At 40.7% G+C, this 22,498-nt stretch overlaps 1 protein-coding gene across 1 annotated transcript in view; it reads left to right on the top strand.

The window, feature by feature from the left end:
- The first annotated feature begins 4,526 nt into the window (after window positions 1-4,526).
- Window positions 4,527-22,498, top strand: part of lamb4 (laminin, beta 4) — a 65,451-nt gene continuing 47,479 nt past the window's right edge. The window contains exons 1-13 of the mRNA XM_085358889.1: window positions 4,527-4,551; window positions 5,895-6,085; window positions 6,796-6,931; window positions 7,204-7,277; window positions 7,421-7,609; window positions 7,836-7,899; window positions 9,495-9,709; window positions 10,287-10,407; window positions 13,994-14,182; window positions 15,265-15,420; window positions 15,561-15,664; window positions 17,037-17,116; window positions 17,416-17,620. Coding sequence (XP_085215015.1) covers window positions 4,530-4,551; window positions 5,895-6,085; window positions 6,796-6,931; window positions 7,204-7,277; window positions 7,421-7,609; window positions 7,836-7,899; window positions 9,495-9,709; window positions 10,287-10,407; window positions 13,994-14,182; window positions 15,265-15,420; window positions 15,561-15,664; window positions 17,037-17,116; window positions 17,416-17,620 — 1,746 coding nt within the window. The 5' untranslated portion in view covers window positions 4,527-4,529. The remainder of the gene's footprint in view (window positions 4,552-5,894; window positions 6,086-6,795; window positions 6,932-7,203; window positions 7,278-7,420; window positions 7,610-7,835; window positions 7,900-9,494; window positions 9,710-10,286; window positions 10,408-13,993; window positions 14,183-15,264; window positions 15,421-15,560; window positions 15,665-17,036; window positions 17,117-17,415; window positions 17,621-22,498) is intronic.

Below are 22,498 nucleotides of genomic sequence, written 5' to 3'. Positions count from 1 at the left end.
ATTTAAAAAATATTTCGGGGGACGTTCCTCCTCCCTCTCTGAACAAGATAGTTTAATAGTTTAATTATTTTACACTGTTACTGATGTGATGTTCTATAAAGTGGTTTTAATAAAATAAAAAAAGAGGCAAAATTTAGTTTGTTTCTTTATTCAACTTTTGAACAGTGGGACTCAGTCAGTACATATTCAGTTAATGCAAATTATTTACACGGCAGTGCACTACAAGCATACATCTAGACTCCACAGTAGCAGGTGGGGGTTTTCTTTTTTGAGGACGGCTCCTTTTACCTGTCACTACAGATGGTCTGTTTAGGTTTTGATCAAGAGCCTTTTTTTGGGCAGCTGAAGAGGAGAAGTCCATCTTATGGCCAACCTCTGGCTGTATCTTGGTCACATTACCCAGCAAAACCCAGTATGCAGGTTCATCTGTAACAGTCCTTTTGCCACGGATCAACACTGTTGCTTCTACTTTAAACAGAAGAGCAGTGACGTGGCTGCAGGTCTCTGCGACTCCGGCCATACAGCTGCAGTGGGCGACTTCAACCTTCCCTGTGATGCTCACAGTGACCCATGGCTGCAATGCTGGTTCATTCAGGCTTAGAGTGCAGCACCTGAAACACACACAAAGTTCATTTAAAGACAAGAACTATGAGCCAAGGCCGACACAAATGTGTTTAATCTACTTTATCATAAATGTAACAAAGTGTCTAGAAAGTTAGCACATGTAATTTTTCATTTCTTTATGTGTCCATCTATAGAACGCTGCATGTTATAGTCTAAATCTGTCTGTTCTGTCAGAAACCTGCCTGCAGAAAATGAACCTAAAGTATGTAATGCAAGGATGTCATCACTGTAGAGATGGAGAAAGCATAAAGTGACAATTATGAATCACTTAATATGATAAGGAGATTCTGCAGGTCATTAATCAAAGTATAAAACTAAAATAAAATGTATTTTTAGTGACACAGGATACAAACATGTAAGCAAGATGTGTAATTAGGATTATTTATAATAAATATGAATAAATTAGTGCAATTTCTTTAACCATAAAGAATAACTAAATCCTTCAGGACAATGTCACATCAATGCACTGAACTCACTGTTATCCCTCTAACAGCCTCCACATGTTCTCACTGTAATTTCCCCTCATGAATGAATTTATGCTGCACTAATCTGAATGTTTGCAGGGAAATCAAACGCATTTCACTCGCAGTACTCGAGCTGACTTACCTTTGTTTGAATGACGACTTGTACGCGCTGATTCCACAGATAAGGTACAAAATAGCGCTAGGTGTTCGGGGTTTCTACTCCACGGCCGTATTTCATACGGGTCCACATTTCCAATGCACGCTATTTTCTGCAAGTACCGCTGCTTTGCCTCTGAATGAAATCGGTCTCTATACAGTTCATTCTCTTTTGAGCTGCTTTTAAGCATCTTTCTTGTAGTCGTGGTTCCAACACAGTGTGTTTGTTTTAATTCGTAGATTGGCGCTGCGCTCCCACAATGCATTGCGGTGTGACGTCAACTCCAAAGCCCTATATAAACCTAGTGGGAGTGACCCCCCACAGAGGGACAAAAGGACCCCCTGATGATCCTCTAATCGCCTGAGCCAAGGTGTGAAACTGGGTGTGGGACCCAATCAGCCAGAGTTTCGGGTGGGTTCATTGTGAAACCTGGCCCCACCTTATCATGCGAATTCCTGAGGTCAGATGGCCCAGGATGTGAGTGGGCGTTAAGGCGTCTGGGAGGGATCTCAAAACTGGATTATAGATGGCAGACAGTTGGTGTCGTAAACCCCCGCCTCTGTTCAAAGATGGTCGCTCACAGTGGACATAGATGGCTTCTTTCACTCCTCTTTCAAACCATCTGTCCTCTCTGTCCAAAATGTGAACATTGGCATCCTCGAAAGAGTGTCCTTTATCCTTAAGATGCAGATGGACTGCTGAGTCTTGTCCTGTGGAGGTGGCTCTTCTGTGTTGTGCCATGCGCTTGTGAAGTGGCTGTTTGGTCTCTCCAATGTAGAGGTCTGGGCATTCCTCGCTGCACTGTACAGCATACACCACGTTGTTAAGTCTGTGTTTTGGCGTTTTATCTTTCGGGTGAACCAGTTTTTGTCTGAGTGTGTTGCTGGGTCTGAAATGCACCGGGATGTCATGCTTGGAGAAAACTCTCCTGAGTTTTTCTGATACACCAGCTACATAGGGGATGACAATGTTGTTGCGTCTGTCCTTCTTATCCTCCCTCGCTGGTGTCTGGTCTTCTTTTCTGTGCCTCTTTGCTCCCTGTAGTCGTATGAATGGTAAACTACACTCATTGGCAGCAGCATAGGCACATTTAAAATTTCTTCTGAAATTTTCCCTCTCTAGTTGTATTTATACTGGTCTGGAATTGCACACTAATAAGCACTTCACTGCATGTCTTGCTGTGTATGATTGTGTAACTGACAAATAAAATTTGAATTTGATTTTATTTTACCTGCTCTTTTTGTTCTGGTACAACATGACAAATGCGAAGATAAAAAACCCTCCCAATCCCTCTCCTATGGGAGTTATGCCTGTGCAATATTCTCTCTTACACACACCGACTTTCTCACTTTCTCTCTTTGCCTTTTTTTTTAATCTCTCACACTGATAAGTACAGCCTGAGGCTGCATATGTCTCAGGTGTGCTGTTACTTGCCCAGATGTGTTCTTTCTTTTGCGATGGAGGCAGAAGTAGGTATGTTCCATATTTACTCTAATTAAGTCTATCAACTATCTTTTAAGTCAAAACTGGACCTGCTGTTAGAAAAGTCAGGCAGCTTTGTACCTCATATGATCAGCTGATTTGTTCAATTTAACTGGAATAATTCGCATTTCATAGAACTGTAAGCCTGCAAACAGTATTTTGTGAAGCGTTAATTGCTCTGCACTGAAATGTATTTGGGGTTGTAGATATAATTGGTAATTAATAGTTGGTGTGTTAAATTGTGAACCTATGAATTTGTTTTATCGTTTCACTATTCTAAAGTAGAAATTAAAGGTTGGTGGGTATTTTCAGTGTACATATAAATGTTACCACCAAGTTTTTGACAGTTTTTGTCATTCGACAATTGTACTTTTTAAATATGTTCAAGGTCCTGTCAGACCATTCTAATCGATTGTGGCTATAAGGATGTGTGACAGATCACATCAAGATATTTATCACTTTAAGTTCATACCTATAAACAATATTCCCAGGAGCATGATAAATATTCAGTACTTCATTCCATTACACACACACACACACACACACGCACATCTTGAAATGTAATTTGCAAATCCTATTTAACTTGTGCAAAATTTGTGAGCATGAATATTTAGAGTATTTGTATTTTTCGTGTTAGGCATTCTAAGGAGTCCAGAGAAAGCTTTGTTTTTGCACATCACTAACACGATTAAGTCAGTGTTTTACATGTAAATCACGGAGAAGTTTGAATGATGAGAAACACTAGCTCCCATCTGGATTATGCCTTTTCCTGGGAAAATTGTTTTTGTTATTAATTTTTTACCTACCTTTTTAACCTTTACAGTGTTCCAACTGTTTCGAAAAACAAGTTGGAAATCTGTTTATATTTACTATGTTGTGAACATACTGATCCAACATACCTATCCACTTCTGTTTCCCATAGCACTTTCCCTGCAGGGGACAATAAAGCTAACTTAGAAACAACACAAAATGATAACTTGCCTCTCCATAAAGAACTTGTGCAATCAAACTGGCTTAAACGCATGGAAGGTGTTGAAATGTTCAGCAAAACTTCATTTTCCTTTCATTCCTGTGAAAGTGCATCAGTCCCCTCAGGGGGTTGCATTTGATTGCTCTGTGAAAACATACTGCTCTGTCAGGCTCTTTTATTTAAATGGGAGGAGGCATATTATATTCAACCAATACCCCACTTTCTTTTATTCAGTTTGAAAAAAAAGAAAGAACTAGCATTTAATCGAAGGTTAGCAGATTTTTCATAACCATTTTCTAGTTATAGTACATGAGATTACTATCTTATTTACAAATCACTTTTTCTTTATTTTGTCATATATGGTGACATTAATGATGACATATTTGTCATGTGCTTACTAGAATTGTTTGTCTCATAACACAATTAAAATACAATATCTGTTTCAACTTTTCCAGGGGACTCCACAGTGTAAAGATAGAGACTCAGTTAACAGAGCAGCCAACAGCAAATGAAATGTTAAGAGGCTGGATAAGAGTCAATTCAGAAGTGATTATTGTTGTGAACTGCTCTATCAATAAAACAGAATTGAACTGTTTATTGATAAGAACATGAAAAATTATCGGTGTGATTTTTGTTTGTTTCCCTTAAATGTGTTTGGTTTTGTTAAATATACATTTTATTGTTTATGCAGATAAAACTGACCTTAGATTAGCAATCACGAAATGAGTAATTTAGCAATAAATGTGATGAAGATGTTTACATGTTTTTGTGCTCAGAGTAAGAAGAATTTGCTAGAGATCTGTGGAATCTACCTGACCAGCCTCAGCACAACATGATCTTTCACTTTTTCATCGGTAAGTTCAGTTTCTAATCACTGCCATATGTTTTCTGAACTTTCACTCAGTGAAGGAAGGACCATTAAAATCACTAGAGCTTGGAAACAAAGCACCTGGACTTCTTTAAGTTTCCTGAAGACAGTTCACCTCGCATCCAAGAAGCGTCTCCAGTTATAAAATGAAATGGTGGAGAGCCCTGGGTATTTAAACCCTAGTAGGAGTGATCCCAAAAGAGGGCCTGGGAAGGATCTCAAAACTGGATTATAGATGGCAAACAGTTGGACACTTCCAGTGCAGGACCCCTGGGGTGTGGGACATAGGGAAAGGGTGTGGTGGTATTCTCACTCACTGAAATGAGGGAAACAGGTGTTAGAATGGGTTTCAGATGCTGATCCAAGGTGTAAGTTGTGAATTGCAAAGTCTTTTCACAGGCGCAGGTGAAGCATAGAGGGGTAGGTGGTCAGGGTGAGGTGCAAAGGTAATCCAATGAGTGATCTGTTAAAGTCAGAGTGCTGGGTGGGGAGCAAGGCAGGTGAGCATAGTTGGAGAAACTGCGAGTTGAAGCGATTGAACCAAGGCAGGCTATGGCAGTGAGTCTCAGCAACATCCGGAGATTTTCTGTGAGAAGAAAGTCAAATTTAGGAATAACTATAACCGCGACTAATGAGGGCTAGCAGACAATCTGGGCTGCCGGCTTAGGTGCAGCCTTTCAGCAGTGATGCGGCAGCTCTGCCCAGAGGTGGAAATGCCAGGATTGTGAAAAAAACCCAGCACTCACGCAAACCATGACAATTCCAATCACTTTCTTTTCAAACTCTTTACCATGACCTGGATAACAAAACATTAGAATTCAATGTTTAATCTAACAATGAATAAAACTTCCTGTAAAGAAAGTGACATTGCAGTTCTCATGTTGTGAGATGTGATGTCCAACACCTGCAGGTGCACCTCCTCTTTGAGGAAAAGTCCAAGTTGTTATGGCCAGGGCAGGGAGCAGTTGTCAGGTTGATCAGGTGTGCTGTTCAAGGTATTTTAGCTGAAGATTTGCAGACATGCAATCACTTGTTGAAGGTTTTCCTCTTGTTGTCACGTGTTTTTCTTCCCAATCTATTAAATTTAAACTTATTTTTAGTTCTCATCATAACTCTTGTAAAAACAAAAATGTGAACACCTTTCTCCTTCTAGAAAGCTATAATTTAGAAAAAAAAACACTTCACTGTGACGCTTTGGAAAAAAGGATCGATTTAACGATATGCTGAAATATTTAAACTGCAGACAACTATTTTATTTTTATGTCTGTTAAAAGACCTACTTTCCCGAGTCTGGAAGAAATGTCCAATACCTCAAATGTCTTTGGTCAGTTTGTCTCTCTGCAGCTTTCCTTCCAGCAGTTCACCTTCAGGACTACAAGGACTTCCAGGACCCATGCCCCATCAGCTCCTGTAACCCCCAGCTGGGTGACCTGTTGGTGGGTCGTGCTGCTCAGCTCTCAGCGTCATCCACTTGTGGTCTGGATGGACCACAAAATTACTGCATCATCGGATATCTGGAGGTCAAATAGAAAATTCATACACACAAAGTGTGTGTGTGTGTGTGTGTGTTAAGTGAAGCAAGATATGTCAGCCTGTGTGTGAATAAACTACAGCTGAACTCATTTTCTCTTTGATTGATGTTTCTGGCTGGTCTTCATACTGAAGCATGTTCAGATCTGTGTCTTTATTATCTGACGCTGTTCTCTTCACCCTGAGGATCATTTCCACCTCTCCCGTCGTGTATGCTTTTCTCTTTATTTTCTTTTCCTTCTGATGTATCGTCAATCTTTGCATTATTTCTCCAGCATTCAAAGTTCTTCTGACTGGTGAATCACCCGAGCATGAAAAGGCTCAAAGGATGAACAAGTAAAAATAACAGACAACTTGGCAATGATCCAGTTTTAAATTGTATGTTCAGGCTCTTCAAGCACAGCTTAAAGCATGACTCTGTCTTCTACATTGATCAATAACAAAATAAATTTGTTATATCATGGAAGATGCTATTTTTGCCTGGGCTAATAGCCTGTTCCATGATTTGTAGGCGTTGGTATAATGAAGAAATAAGCATTACCTCCTTTATGGTGATTGAAATACTTAATAAATGAAATTAACTACAATAAACTACATGAAATATCATTACTACTAAAGTAATGATATTTCATGTAGTTTACTTGTAGTATTATAAACCCAGAGGTAATCATTGATCAGGCTGGTTTATGTTTATTCATAGGAGGGGCAGAAATGTTTCACATGTGACTCTCGGCTACCATATCATCGCTACAACAGCCCAAACAGCCATCGTATTGAGAATGTCATCACAAATTTTGACCTCGAGAGAAAGCTGAAGTGGTGGCAGTCGGAGACTGGTAAGTTTGAGTATTTCTGCAACAACAAACTGTCCAATCAGAGGGAGAAGGAAAACTATGTGAAATCAATATATTAGTTACAAAAAACATTTTGTTTAGGTGGCAGAATGTGTTTGGGTAAGAGAAAGCACTTAGCTGTGCAACTCTACCCCTACTGCTCTGTGTGTGACAAAGAAACACGACTTACTGTTTGTGGAACGTTACAGTTAAAATATGCTATCACAAATAATCTGCAACACTGTAAGTCTGCTCTGTGTTTGCTTTCTGTGCAGGAGTTCATAATGTCAGCATCCAGTTAAATCTGGAGACTATGTTCCAGTTCAGTCACCTGGTCCTCAGGTTCAAGGTATACCTCTAAAGCGTACTGAATTTAATGTTTTTAGGGAATTAACTTAATGTTAGTCAAAAAGTCGTATGAATAGAAAAGAGCCTACACCTTTAACATTTGCCTAATCAAACATTAAAATAATGCTAATCTGCTCTGTGCAGAGTTTTCGGCCAGCAGCCATGTTGGTGGAACGATCAAGGGATTTTGGGCGAAGTTGGACAGTTGTCCGTTACTTTGCAGAAGACTGTTCTCTTCATTTCCCTTCAGTGTCGACTGCGCCCGCCAGGAGCATCGATGACGTTGTCTGTGACAGCAGATACTCTGGATCAGAACCATCCTTAGTTGGAGAGGTAACAATTGTAACTACAGCCAGTGTGAACATGAGCTTTTTTCTATAGCTCCCCTGGGCTTCAGTCATTCTGGACTTTGTCATAAGAATTCATTGAGACAAAACTGAAACTAATTCACAGGAATGATAAAATGATGAAGTAATATAACAGCAAAGCATTAATGATGCTTTTTTATACTGGTTCTGTGTAAGTAAATATGTTTGTATTTCTTATATTTGTCCTCTAGGTGGTCCTGAAAGCTCTTGATCCTGTCTTTAAAACAGAAAACCCTCATGCACCGAACATCCACGGTGAGGTTTTCCTAAATAGCTGTCACTGTGTTTATATGTAATAATAATAATAATGGATTGCATTTATATAGCGCTTTTCTAGACACTCAAAGTGCTTTACAATTCCACTATACATTCACTCTCACATTCACACACTGGTGGAGGCAAACCATAGTTGCCCTGGGGCAAACTGCGGGGGGGGTCAGGCTTATTTCTTTTATAACGTTTTAACATGGGAGTCTAAGGCTACATTCACACTGCAGGCGAAAGTGCATCAAATCTGACCTTTTTGACCCTATGCGACCCATATCCGATCATGGTATGACAGTGTGAACAGATCCGATCTGGGTCACTTTCGTATGTGGTGCTGAATCTGATACATATATGATGTTTTAGAAAGCGACTGCAGTTTGAATGATCATGTCGCATTAAATCCGTCTTTTACATCACTGACACAGGACAGACGCCAATTATTAGCACCGGAGAAGTGCACGAGAAGACATCGTGAACACTTCCTGGCCAGCAAGTGTAGATGTTAGTAAAACTGTTGGGAAGACAACGTTGGAGAAACGTGAACATTTTATTTGTACTGTATAATCTGCAGATTCTGACAGAAGTCTGCAGCTATCCTTTAAAGCACCGCTCCTCTCTAAAACAGCAATAAGGATAATTACTAGGCCATATGTAAATAACAAAATAACTTTATAACTTAAAGCAAAATTGGGAAACATAAGGTCTGAAACAAGTCTTTATATTAAGGTCCATCAGTCAAACAATATTGCTTGCTCTGGGTCTAAACGGAGCGCGTTGTGTGTGACATCTCTTTGCGCATGCGGGCCGCTTTGAGGGTTCACACTAGAGCGTGTTTGCTGTCACATTTTATTTGTAGTGTGAACGAGCAGACCAAAAAAATCTGATTTGATCAAAAAATCGGAATTAAGCATTAAGACCTGCAGTGTGAACATAGCCTAAGGGGACCAATGTGCTGCGAACATTAGAGGAACTGCAGGTTTTAGTCTTTCACCCATTTTTTTGCCTCAGGGGTTTACGCTCTTTAACAAGAGGTACAATAGATGTCTAATGAGCCTCCAATAAATGTATCATTCACTAGCTGGGCCCACGTCGTTATTTGAGGTTTAACAGCTTTTTTTGAATAGATAATAGTGAATGGCTTAAACATGAATTGAACTGCAGTTTGGAGTTGAACTGGAGGCGTCTCCTAGGCCTGGCAGATCCCTCATGTACTAATGTGAAGTGAAGAAGTGAAAGACTTGAAAAAGGAGAGGGAGAGTGGTGCACGAAAACGAGACAAAAGAGCTTGTAGAAATGTATATATATATATATAAATATATATATAAATGGTTATATATAGATAAGAGCTGGAAGGGGCGTGTTTAGAGGCGTAGTCCCCCTCCTGAAATTCAGAAAATGTATCTCCAATTATGTTCTCTGCATATTCATCATTGGGAAAAACTTCCCAGCGACAGACTGAAGATAGACCCTAACAAATGGCGCTCAGCAGCCCTGACACTTTTAATGTGTCTGTCAAATGGAACATTTTAATGGGAATAGGGGAAACGTGTAAAACTGAATATTGTTCTGATCATCATCCTCAGATCTGACCACCGTGACAAACATTCGGGTGAACTTCACACGTCTTTTCACACTTGGTGACACACTGCTGAGTCGAAAACGCAGGAACCCTCAGGACAAATATTACTATTCTGTTTACAACATGGTGGTTCAAGGAAGCTGTTTCTGTAACGGACACGCCAGCCAGTGTGTGCCCATGGCTGGAGTCCACAGGGACGTTTTCACCCAGCCTGGCATGGTATGGAGTAGAGCCGGTCTGAAATTATTCGTCCTTCAGTGATTAACTTGATTATTTAAAGTGATTAGTGCTTCCCATCTGTTAGGATTAGTACTAGTACTTGTTTTTGTACTTTGTTAATATTTTATAACAATGACTTATTGCATTATTGTGAAGCACTTTGGTTTTAAATGTGCTATATAAATAAAATTGTATTGTATTGTGATTTAATCAATGTTAACGTGCTGGGTTTTTTGTTTTTAACAAACAGCTTTGAAAGGCGAATCAAGAACTTGAAAGTCAGTAAAAAGAAATTAAAGATGAAGGCAAAAATTGAGAGAAAAGATTATATGTATTTGGGCAGCTGTGGCTTAAGAATTAGAAAAAGTCATCATGCATGTGTGACCTCTGCTATCCACAAATCAGTGGTCTTTGGGTAAAACTGGTGTTCTGGCCAGCAGGGGAAAATAGATGGAGTCCTAATATAACCTCTGCACATTTTTAATCAAATGTGTGTATGCATCATTTTTCCCTCGACATCACACTACACCTGAAACTGCAGTTGAGCTCAGCAGGTAAAGATATTTTCTGATTTCAGGTTCACAGACAATGTGTTTGTAAGCACAATACAGCTGGAGAAAACTGTGAGAGATGTCAGGATTTTCACAACGACTCCCCCTGGAAGCCTGGAGGAGAGGGTGCAGCAGACATCTGCCGAGGTAACTCAAATTGACATAAATGTATCACTTTTTAATGTTTTATTTAAAAAAAAAGAGATTGTTGGAAACATTATCAGAAATATTTTTAGGTTTTTGGCTAATACACAAATGTCATTGTGATTCAGTTGTCAAACTGATGTTTGCAAAATGTTTGCATATTTGCAAAGCCTGAACGTATAAAAAAATAAGAAATCAGTTTTCCCTTTCAAAGAACTTTTGCTGAGGCAGCAGAAGGTCAACTTCCTTCTGTAGAAGCTACATCTGTATTACAGATTCATTTTAGATATCAGAATACCTCACATGATATCAAATTACAACTAGAGTAAGTAGTAAGTAGAATTGCTTACATTTGTGGATAGCATATGATTATTAGGGATTTTCAATCATTCTTAAACACATTCCTTTGATGTGAAATGAAATTTTGCTGTCTGGTTAAAAGTCAAAAGTATATGTCCACTTTAATGACTGAATTATTTATTTTGTTCTGATCTATTTTAGATCCAGACAAAGGTTAAATTAAAATAGATGAAAGACACAAAACTAGAAGCTCAGGTGATGCATTTGATGGTTTTTTGTCCCATTTTAAAATTGAATATCAGCACTTTTCAGTAACAATAAATGGTTCTGTGTGTGGTCATAGAACAACCTTGCACAATTTAAGCATGATTTAGACTTTCTACCACCTATTTTTTTTTATTAATGTTATAATAAAATAATATTAGTAAATTATAATACATTATTTCAGTCTAAATTTTTATTCAAATCATTTTAATTCTAATAAATGTGTTCACCTTGAATCAGAAAAGTAGAACATGAGCAGCGAAAAAGAAGTAAAATAAAATAGCTCTGTTTCCTGTTGCCTCGATTGTAGAGGGGGACTTTAAACAGGAAATAAGCAGGGAAGAGGTCAGCGCGGATTCAGCAGGTAGGGAACATAAAATCAGCTGTAATGTCTCAGTGTGGGGAAAACAATCACAACCATTTCTGCTGAGAGCTTCAGTCCATTTTCTTACACAGCTGAATTCAACCAGATGTGAGCAGATGTTTCCTGACCTGTCCTGGCTGAGTCCATCCTCTACCCTGACAGTACCCTGTTTATGCTGTATTTATATTACACTATAGAGTTGGTATGAATTCAGTCAGTGAGTCTCTGCTGCAATTGATGGAAGCTAACTGTGACCATGATCCCACAGCCACTGTGCAGCAGTCACACTGTTCTTTACTTTGAACCCATCACAGTGCAGTAAACTCTCCTGTTCATCCTGCACTAACCTGCAGCCTTTAAATAACACAGTCTGCCTCAGTTTGTTTAGCAGCAACTTTATGAACAAACATCATGTGTCACGTACAGATTCAGAGACATGAGGACTTCCATGTAGGGCTGCCACAAATGATTATTTTTGCGATTAGTCGACTAATCAGATCATCATCCATTGGACGTAAAACATACAGCTTATTGCACCAGCAGCATCTGCTCTTATATAACTATCATTAGCTTACAGCTGTAAGTGTTTAAGGTCTGTGCTAACTAAAAATAAAGACAAGATGATAGTTTATTAAATTTTAATGAAATTTGCAGATTGTTTCGGTGAAGTTTAATAAACTCCTTGCTCTCTAAAATATAATAGGACACCGGAGTATATTCTGGAGCATCTCACACTTCTGATAATCAGCTGTCTGCTTGATGTTTATTCAGCTGTGTAAAAACTATAACTTTAATCTCAGACAAACCGATTTACTCAGGAACAAATAAAACACTAAAAAAAAAAGCCAAACAACAACATTTTTAAGTTATCTAAGTGACTCATATATCGTGTTTAACCTGAGTAGCGAAAGACGGCGGTGGGTTTGAAAATGATTTGCCGGTGTTCTCACGGGCTCTAGTGAGCCTCGCCCCCGGCTAGCTATCGAGCTAGTGGGTAACAGACGTCTCCAAAAACGTCGGAGCGCTTTTGAAAATATGTGGTGTCTTGATAAACTGAGCAGATATTTGAGGTTTCCACAGCTACATTCTCGCCTGAAAATATGTTAAACGTTTATTTTGTGACCCAGAAAGAATAATAAGAGTAACATTAAAACTAACTAGCTGCCGCCATTGTTGGAAACTGAGCTGGGCTGCGCTATGAATTCTGGGTCAGAGCTACTTTTTCTTCTTCGGGGTTTAACGGCAGCTGGCATCCTTGTACATGCAGTGCTGCCATCTTCTGTTTCAGTCCGTTATTACACTCTTAAATCCTGCTACTTATTCCTGCGTCTTTTGGGATCTTACAAAGCTTCAAACGACGCGTCAACTATTAAATCAGTCGTTGACGATTTTGATAGTCGACGTAGTCGTGACTAGTCGACTAACCGTGGCAGCCCTACTTCCATGTGAGCTTTAAATGAGGATCCTTCCTTTAATTCTAACCTCTCTCCTTTCTCTCCTTCTTTCTTATCTGTCTCCATCTCTGAGTGAAATTAGCTTTCTGCCTTTTCTCTCCCATTAGAAATAAACCAGCTGGACCTTTGACATTATTTATCAACATAAATTAATACAAATTAAAAATAGGAATAGGAGGAATAAAATTCAGTAAAATTTTACACTCCAATCTCATTTTCTGGCAGAATTTTTGGAGTTTAAAATTATAAACCTCTGACCATTATTGTCTACAAGGTTAAAATGTGAATGTTAAACAGCACTTCCTGTTCTTACAGCAAAGAGGTGGCTGGGCAAAAGGAACAATAAAGGATTGTATCAGTTTGGCCAGAAAACATCTTGATGATCCCCAAGAATTTTAGGGAAAATACTCTGGGGACTGACAAGACAAAAGTTAAACTTTTTGAAAGGTGTGCACCCCATTACATCTGGCATAAAACTAACAGCATTTTAGAAAAGCAACATTATAGCTTCATTAAAATATGGTGGTGATAGTGTGATGGTTTGGGGCTGTTTTGCCTTCTCAGCACCTGGAAAACTTGCTGTGGTAAGTGTAACCATGAAATTTGCCATCTACCAAGACATCCTGAAGGAGAATAGCAGGCCATCTGTTCATGACTTCAAGCTGAAGCGCACTTGGTTTCTGTAGCAGGACAATAATCAAAACCCAGCAGCAAGTCCACCTCTGAATGGCTTAAAAAACACTTTGGAGTGGCCTAGTTAAAGTCCTGACCTTAATCCAATTGAGATGCTGTGGCATCACCTTAAAAAGGCAGTTCATACTCCAAAAACCTCCAGTGTGGCTGAATTACAACAATTCTGCAAGGATGAGTGGGCCAAAGTTCCTCCACGGCTGTAAAAGTGTCATTGCCAGTTAATACAAATGCTTGATTGCAGTTGTTGCTGCTAAGGGTGGTCCAACCAGTTATTAGGTTCAGGGGGCAATCACTTAATCACACAGGGCCATGATGGTTTGGAATTGCGCCCCCCCCCCCCCCACTAATTATAAACCACTTCATTTAGAAACTGCGTTTTGTGTTCCGTTTGTTATCTTTGTTTTATACTTAAATTTGTTTGATAATCTTAAACACCTCTGTATCTTGTTTGTTGACATGATTATTTTTTTCCATAACTTTTATACTTTAAAATGCTGTTTTCTGTCTTTCTTAGCATGTAATTGCCACAGTCACTCGGACTCGTGTCACTTTGATGCAGCTCGTTACGAAGCGACTGGAGGTGTGAGCGGCGGTGTGTGTGATGACTGCGGCAACAACAGGATGGGGCCTCAGTGTGAACAGTGTCAACCTTTTTTGTATCAGGATCCGCAGAGAGCGAAGGATGACCCACAAGCCTGCATACGTAAGCTTTTATTGTTATTTTACTTTTTGAATATTCATGCTCTCACTGTTCCTGTAGAAATGAGTCTCACCTTTTTCTGTTTCTATTATTTTCTTTCATTGCTGAAGTGGTGCGGCTGGATGTTTGTCAGAATGCAGCTCTTTATGGGATATTTTCTATGTTAACAGTAATGTCTGAATGTCAAACCCAGTGCTTTATGACTTTTACCAACATGGTGCAGTAACAGTCTCCATTAACTCAGTGAAAGCTGATAGTAAAATATGTTTATGGTACAGGTATTCAGATATTCGTTAAGTTGCTTGAAGACATTTCACCTCTCATCCGAGAAGCTTCTTCAATTCTAGGTGGAGAATCCCAGAGTTCAACCATTTGACCTTAGAACTGAAGAAGCTTCTCAGATGAGAGGTGAAACATCTTCAAGCAACTTAAAGAAGTCCAGACGCTTTTCTTTCCAAGATCCTTAGACTACGATGACCTGGATGACTGAGAACCTTCACAGACAGTTGTTCTGGTAATTAAATCTCAGCAAGTTTGTGGCTGATGGAGTCGTGCTTGGTCCATGAATTTGACTTGGTCCATAAGCTGTTTTCTCATCAAATGGGCTCCTCACCACAGCCCATAATGACGCTTAGGCCGGTGTCCCAGTGGACCGATAAGTCCACTCCTGGCTCCAGTATAGCACTACATTTCTGATCAAGATGGCAGTAGATTTGGGTGTAGTGTTTTTTTCAGTTTATCACAGCTATGGTATCATGCATAACTTTTGTCGCAAACAGAATGTGTGTAATTGCCAATTTCAATCACAGTAGTAGCAGACTGTCTATCTGTAGTTGATGGCACAATAACGAGAGCACTGTTTATGTTGATATGACTGTAGCCTCAGGAGGAGGGTGATTACCCAACACAGATCAGCCCCTTGTTTCTCAGGGAAGCTGTCTCATAACAAGATGATGATTATTGTATGGTCTTTAATTTATAATGTTGTTTTGATCTGGTCCTTTAGAAATAAATCTGCATTGAGTGAAATGACGTAACAGCTTTGGGATGATGATGTCATACCATGTAATGGTGATGTGTTTCAGCATGTAACTGCGATCCAGCTGGTTCACGTGGCGGCGGTCAGTGTGACGCTCTGAGCGGTCAGTGCGTATGCAAAGAAAATGTGGAGGGTCAACGTTGTGATCGCTGCAAACATGGCTTCTTCAGCCTGAGGCAGGATGACCCCACGGGTTGTCAGGGTGACCAAACAACTTTATTTGTCCTGTTGTCATTCTCAACAAAGGAGCTCCTGCTTGTGTGTATATGATGATTTCAACGAGCTGAAGGTATGAGCATGACAGAAACTTTCAGGCTGACTGTGTGTGTGTGTGTGTTTCAGCGTGCAGGTGTCATCCTTTGGGGAGTGTTGGGTCATGTGATCAGCTAACAGGAACTTGTGAATGTGACCCAATGGCAAGTGGACCGCTGTGTGATCGGTGTCTGGTAGGCCACATCTGTAAAATAAGTAATTTACTCTTTAGCTTCCTTTCATCCTCATTAAATTTAATTGATAATAGAGCTGGGAAATAATTCAAACAAATAATAATCCCAACCTAAGGAATATAATGTACACAGATAGGTAATGCCAGGATTCAAGTGCCTGTGTCCGGCCTGCTTTAGATGTGCCATGGATCCAACACAGCTGATTTAAATGGCTAAATGACTTCTTCAGCATGTCTTGAAGTTCTCCAGAGGCCTGGTAATGAACTAATCATTTGATTCAGGTGTGTTGACCAGGATGAGATCTAAAACCTGAAGGACATTGTCACTTGAGGCCTGGCGTTGCCTACCCCTGTACACTGTTAAGTGCTGATTTTTACAACCAAACAACCTCTGGCTAAGCAGATGCCACAACACAGAGGAACTACCTGGTTAGGCCAGGACGCTGCAGTCTATTTACACCTACAGGCCAGTGGACACTCTTTCAATGGTGAGGATGTATCGTGGACAGGGAGGAATGCTGGTTTGAGCATGGAGTCAAGGAGGCCATTTACAAAACTGAGCTCACAGCCCATTGTTCCTTCAGTGGTTTTAGTTTTAATCATTGTGCAGATGAACTGCTCATAAGGTTGGAAACCTGCAATCAGCTGAGACTGAGAAGTCACATGATGATGACGAAATGTGTCTCCCACTGAAAACATTTCTATAGTTCGTGGACCCCATGGGATTTTCTGGGACTTGGAGATGGCAGTCATAGAAAATAGAGTGGTTGCTGTTGAAACTGCCCCTAGTCATAAAAAAGAGAACTGTGATACACAGCATCAACAGGCTTAAGAGCGCTGGCAGTTAAAGACTGCACAAATTTTTTTGTATACAATATTAAACCCAGTATTTAGTTTCCTCATCAGTTCCACAACACAAGTAATAAAATCTCAAATTTCATCTAAGAAGATACTGAAGTACTAATAACATCAGTTACTGTCATGTAGTGAGAGCATTTTCCATCCCGGATGTGGTAACACGGATGTAGGTAGTGATAACAATGGAAAATCAAAATATCTGAATCACATTAAAACTATCTAATAAATATAATGCTGTGCTCATTCCTGAAGCAGCAAGAAGAAGAAGAACAAAAACTGTATGATTTGAAGGCACATAAAAACTCATTCAAACTCTGCAAGCATTGTCTGAATTTTCAAAATAAATGATGAATGAGTTTTAAAGCATAAAACAGTGTTTAAGTAAACTATATTTTGTCCTTAGTTTGAAATGATTGCCTGGACACAGTGATTCTAAAGCAAATATCACAACATTTTAGCCAGTCTGAGTGAAAGAAAAGTCTGATTTTAATGTCTTTTAATGTGTTTGTGTTCAGCCAGATTTCTGGGGTTTGGGAAACTCTGTGTTCAGATGCTCACCTTGTAACTGTGATATTGGCGGAGCTCACGGCAGCACGTATGTTTTCTTTCTGTCTTTATTTTGTGTGAAACATAATAAAAAGTATTGAATAAAGATCAACAGTCAGTTTGATCTGAATCACAGGTTAGTTTGAGAAAGAAGAAAAATTAACAGGAAGCACCAACTGAATACCAGTAAAATAATCAGAAAAAACAGTTTATTACCTTATAGGTATGGCACGCTGTTGTGAGCTGGAAATTCATCATAAAAGCAGTAATTAGACTCTTAATAACTGACACCATAGAGCCTCCAGTGTGTCACTTCCTGTCTTTTGGGGGGATTTCCTGTCCCGTCAGGTGTTCTCCAGAGGATGGACAGTGTCGCTGTTTACCCAACATGATTGGTCGGCGATGCTCTGACCCTGCACCTGGGTACTTCTTGCCTGCACTGAATTATTTCCTCTATGAGGCTGAACTCACTTTCCCACTGCTAGGAGGAAGGTCTTCTACAATTCCTCCTCCATCGCCTTCTTCTTCTGCTGATCCATCATCTTCTTCTCGGGTGTGTAACAGATGACAAGCCACCTGACACAGAGCTTGGAAAGAAAGTGAATGGAGTTCTTTAAGATAGATAGATAGATGCAGCATTTTGTGAGAAAAGTTGCGAGACATGTAAAGAAGGTAACTAAAAGGAGTATTCAACTGACAATTCTATGTCAACTATTGCAGATGATTTTAAATAAATTTTTAATATCTTGTAGATTTTAGTACAACATGGCGGTGCACATAGTCGCAGTTGTTTAAGGGCCCCCAATTAGGTGATCTTCTTTTTCTTTTTGTTTCCTTTTCTTTTTCTTTTGTTTCCCTTATTGTGTAGCCAAATTCACCTTAAGTCATTGGGAATTATACAACATCAGTTATGACAGCCAGAACCCCGTTACCAGCGATTATCAGTGGATCAACAACATCCCAGAGAACTGCCTGCGGTGCTAATAACAGCAGTCTACATACCACCAGACGCTAATGCTAGCACAGCCCTTGCCTACCTGAACGACACGATCTCCGAACAGCTACGGACATATCCAGAGGAAGTACACATCATCGCAGGGGACTTTAACAAAGCATGCTTAAAAACTGTGCTGCCTAAATTTGTACAACATGTGAAATGCCACATGAGAGGGAATAACACCTTGGGCCATGTTTACTCAAATATTAAGCAAGCCTACAGATCTGTTCCCCTCCCCCACCTGAGTATGCCCGACCACCTCTCCCTGCTCGTTGTCGTGGCATACACACCACTCAGGAAAAGGACAAAGCCCACCATCAGAAACATTAACACCTTTTCTAAGGAAGCTCTGGCTCAGCTGCAGGACTCTTTTGCCCTCACAGAGTGGCATGTCTTCGAACATGGCGACCTATAGACCCACACATCTGCAGTGGTGAGTTATGCACTGCATGGACACTGTCACCACGGAAAAGTAGGTCCAGGTCAGCCCCAACTGTGAAACCTGGATGACGAGTAAAGTTCAGGAATTGTTAAAAGCACACAACTCTGCATACAAATCTGGGGAGCACGATATGTATATCAGAGAAAGAGCAGACCTTAAAAAAGGCATCAGAGCAGCAAAACCGGACTATTCAAATAAACTATCGGATCACCTCTCAGACAACAACTCCAAGAAGGTATGGGAGGGCCTGAAACACATCACCAACTACAAAGGCAATGGGACAAATACGGATAACATGGACATCTCATTAGCAGAGGAACTTAACCACTTCTTTAGCCGCTTTGAGAGAACTGTAGACACACCTACCATGCACACCGCTCTGCCACAGCCTTCTCTGAGCACAGCCCTCACACATTTACTCTTCAAGAAAACTAGGTTTGCAGAGCAGTACCAGAGAAAAGCTGCTGGCCGAGATGGAATACCTGGGAGTATCTTCAAAGCCTGTGCCGACCAGCTGGCTCCTGTTTTCACCAGACTATTGGACCTCTCCCTGTCACATGCCACTGCCCCTCATTGCCTGAAATCAGCAACAATAGTTCCGAGTCCACCACCATCAGTGCTCCAGTGGTCGCAAAGTTCTTCAAGAAGCTGGTCTTAAAGCACATAAAGGACTGCATCACACCTAGTTTGGACCCCAACCAGGGTCGGCAACCCTGGGCACGCGTGCCACAGCTGGCAAGCTAAGGGTTAACTGATGGCACAACCATAGCTGGACTGGCCATCGGGCATATCGGGCATTTGCCCGGTGGGCCAATAGTGAATTTTGTTTTTATGGGCCAATGTTTTTTTGTTTGTTTTAGTTTTTGTAACGGTATAAACAATGAAAGGTGGTGTATTGGCCAGGTGCTGGCCAATGTGTAAAAATAGCTCAGTTGAAGTTATGAACTGTTTCTGACAGAGAAATAACACCAGGATACTTTTCTAAGCACCTGACACCTGGTAACTGTGCAGGGGCATGTCTAGCAAAGTTTTGCCAGGAGGCCAGGCAGGGCATTAACAGGGAAAGGGGACACATACTTTTCTTTCTTATTCTCATTAAAAATGCCTCGCTTTAAGTTTTTATCTGATGTAAAATGTATAGAAATCATACCAACAAGACGGTGTACATCACTGTCACAACAGTGTTTATTTTCATTAAAAGGCTTTATGATTTTCCCTGCAATACCTGGGGGGCTGGTCTGTAGTCAAAATGCCCAGGCTGATTTTTATTTGTCCCAGTCCAGCCCTGGGCACGACATGCAGTGAATTAATCTGAGAAGGTGCATTAAAAAATAAATGGCCGGGCCAGTGGTACACATTGCAAATTAACTAGCATAGACACATTAGTTGTGTCGCTTCTTAATGACGGTAACTTGGCTAACAACCCCAACTACCAGGTTCAACGTGTAATTGGCTAAAAATAACTTCGCCTACCAGTGAGAGGGATGTTGCTAGCTGGCAGTTTTTTCAAGCGATGTTGAAATTTCTACATTCCAACACTTCGAATGCTTCAGGAGCTCGACTCTATGAGGGTCAAAGTTTGCAGAACTACGAACGCAGCGGAAATCCATAGCTGTGCATGTTCATGGAGCTTTTTCACCTGCTGGACATCACTCCCAGTCAAGTTTTACTGTCTTCAGTGTTACGGCCGAGCGGGCCAGGCTGTGGGTGTGGACTCAAATGCAGACACAGAGGGAAGAAAAACGGGTGTGAACACAGTGCTTTATTTGCTGTGCCTAGTGAACTTAAAAAGCAGGAAACTATGAATGGTATGAACTGTGGAAGCTATGAACTGAGAACTGTGAGGCCAAACTGTGAACATGAAACTCGGAGTGCTATGACTAGGTGCTAGATTTCACGGATGGATCCGGGGAATGGGAAAAAGGGGCAGCGGCTTGGATGGAGGTACGCAGTCACTATAATGAGAGGAGACAAGTTGTCAGTGGCAGTCTAGTGAATCACAGCTGAAGGATTAGACTATGGTGGTTAGGGCTTACGCGTTGCAGGTTTAAAGTGTCATGCGAGGAGGGGGTGTCCAGAGAGGATCCAGAATATGCTTGGAGTGAGGGGCTTGGCAGGGAGGCAGGCAGGTGTAGTCCGATGATGGAAAGGAAGCAACCAGATGACAGAACCAGCGTCCAGGCGGAGATGTGAGTAATCTAGGTTGGGAAGCGCGACTGCCAGGTGGGTCCTATGACAAAGAAAACACGGTGAGGAGAAAAGCAGTAGTTAAGGGTTCTCACAAGGGCTTGGCGGCCTAGCACTAACATGAGTTAGCAGAAGATCTGGCAGAGGTCTGTTGTGAATGCTGGTCTTATATGCTGGTGACTTGATTGGAACCAGGTGTGGAAGCTGATTGGAGTCTCTGCCTGAAGGTGGAGCCCAGCGGAGTGGAAAAACCCCGTACTCACCTGGACCATGACATTCAGAACATTGCAGAGGCCTTATTGACAGTATTTGGCTCTACATATCTGTGTGAGCAGATTTTCTCTCACACAAAAAGTGTCGTGAGGTAGCCATCTGATTGGTGGACACTCATAGACCTGTGTCGCTGATTGGAAGACCAGAGATCACATTAACATGTTTATCCCTGTATTAACAAACATGCCATATTGGCCCAGTTTATTTCTCTTATCATTGTTGTGAGGAGACCATAAATAGCATTTATATTTTCTTTTGTACAGTTCATTTGCTGTTACTTTTTATCCATAACAAGAACTCTGTATCTTTTTTTGTTTCAAAATAGCTGATAACTATTCGCTGATAGCTGCCAACATCTGCGAACAAATACTGTATAATTCTATTAAGTTGTTCTATATAGTGTGTAACTGTCAATATAGAGCATTGTTAAATTTATTGCTAATGCAATCATACAGCACACTGACTTCTGAGGACATTTTAGATGGCACTCATCATCTGAAAGGTTGCCGACCCCTGCTATAAGGCAAACAGGTCCACTGAGAAAGCAATTTCCACTGCCCTCCACTCTGCTCTGCATAACCTGGAGAATGCTGGGACTTCAGTAAGGATGCTCATCATTGATTTCAGCTCAGCCTTTAATAGCATCATCCCAGACATTCTTATAGTCAAGCTGGTAAACTTAGACTTCCCCCTTGCTACATGTGCGTGGTTCAAAAACGTTCTCACAGACCAATCACAAAGAGTCAAGGTGGGCAACCAGAGATCATCCACCCAGCACTGGCTCACCACAAGGATGTGTGTTGTGTCCACTCCTATACACCATCTATACCAGTGACTGCACCCTCACACATCCCTGCAACATCATCATCAAATTTGCAGATGACTCCACTCTGATGGGGCTCATCACCGATGATGACGACACCGCCTACAGAGATGAGATCCAATGTCTGACAGAATGGTGTGACTACAATAACCTAACCATAAACACCAGGAAAACCAAGTAAATGGTCATGGACTTCTGCAAGAAAAAAAACTCATCCCCCTCCCCTATCCATAAAAGGTGACCACATTTCCGAGGACCTATACTGGACAACTAACACATCAGCCCTGGTGAAGAAATGCATGATGCAACCATACTGTTCCAATGCAATGTGTGCACACGTGTGTATGTGTGCACAAGTCTATGTTTGTGATCGGGAATGAAGGATAAAAAGCGCTGCCGTAAAGGCTGGTGTAGAAGCACAGAAATGATGGCTCACTTGACCGCGGTCTGAATTTTAATTGAATTAAAGAAGTCCAGTTGCTTTCATTCCAAGCTCCTTAGGCTACCATGACCTGAATGACTTAGAACCTACACAGCTATAGTTCAGTATTAATATGTGTTTATAGGTAAAATTGTCTTTTTACAGTGCATTCAGCAAAGTATTCACAGCATTTTGTTCGTTCTACATTGTGTAATGATACAGCCTCAGTCTAAAATTCATTGCATTCATTTTTTTCAACTCATAATTCTACGCACAATACCCCATAGT

The sequence above is a fragment of the Diplotaxodon limnothrissa genome, linkage group LG7 (genome assembly GCF_057381915.1).
Source record: "Diplotaxodon limnothrissa isolate DT_005_m linkage group LG7, D_limnothrissa_male_GT1.1, whole genome shotgun sequence".
Lineage (NCBI taxonomy): Eukaryota > Metazoa > Chordata > Actinopteri > Cichliformes > Cichlidae > Diplotaxodon > Diplotaxodon limnothrissa.
This window is presented reverse-complemented; position numbering and strand designations above follow the sequence as displayed.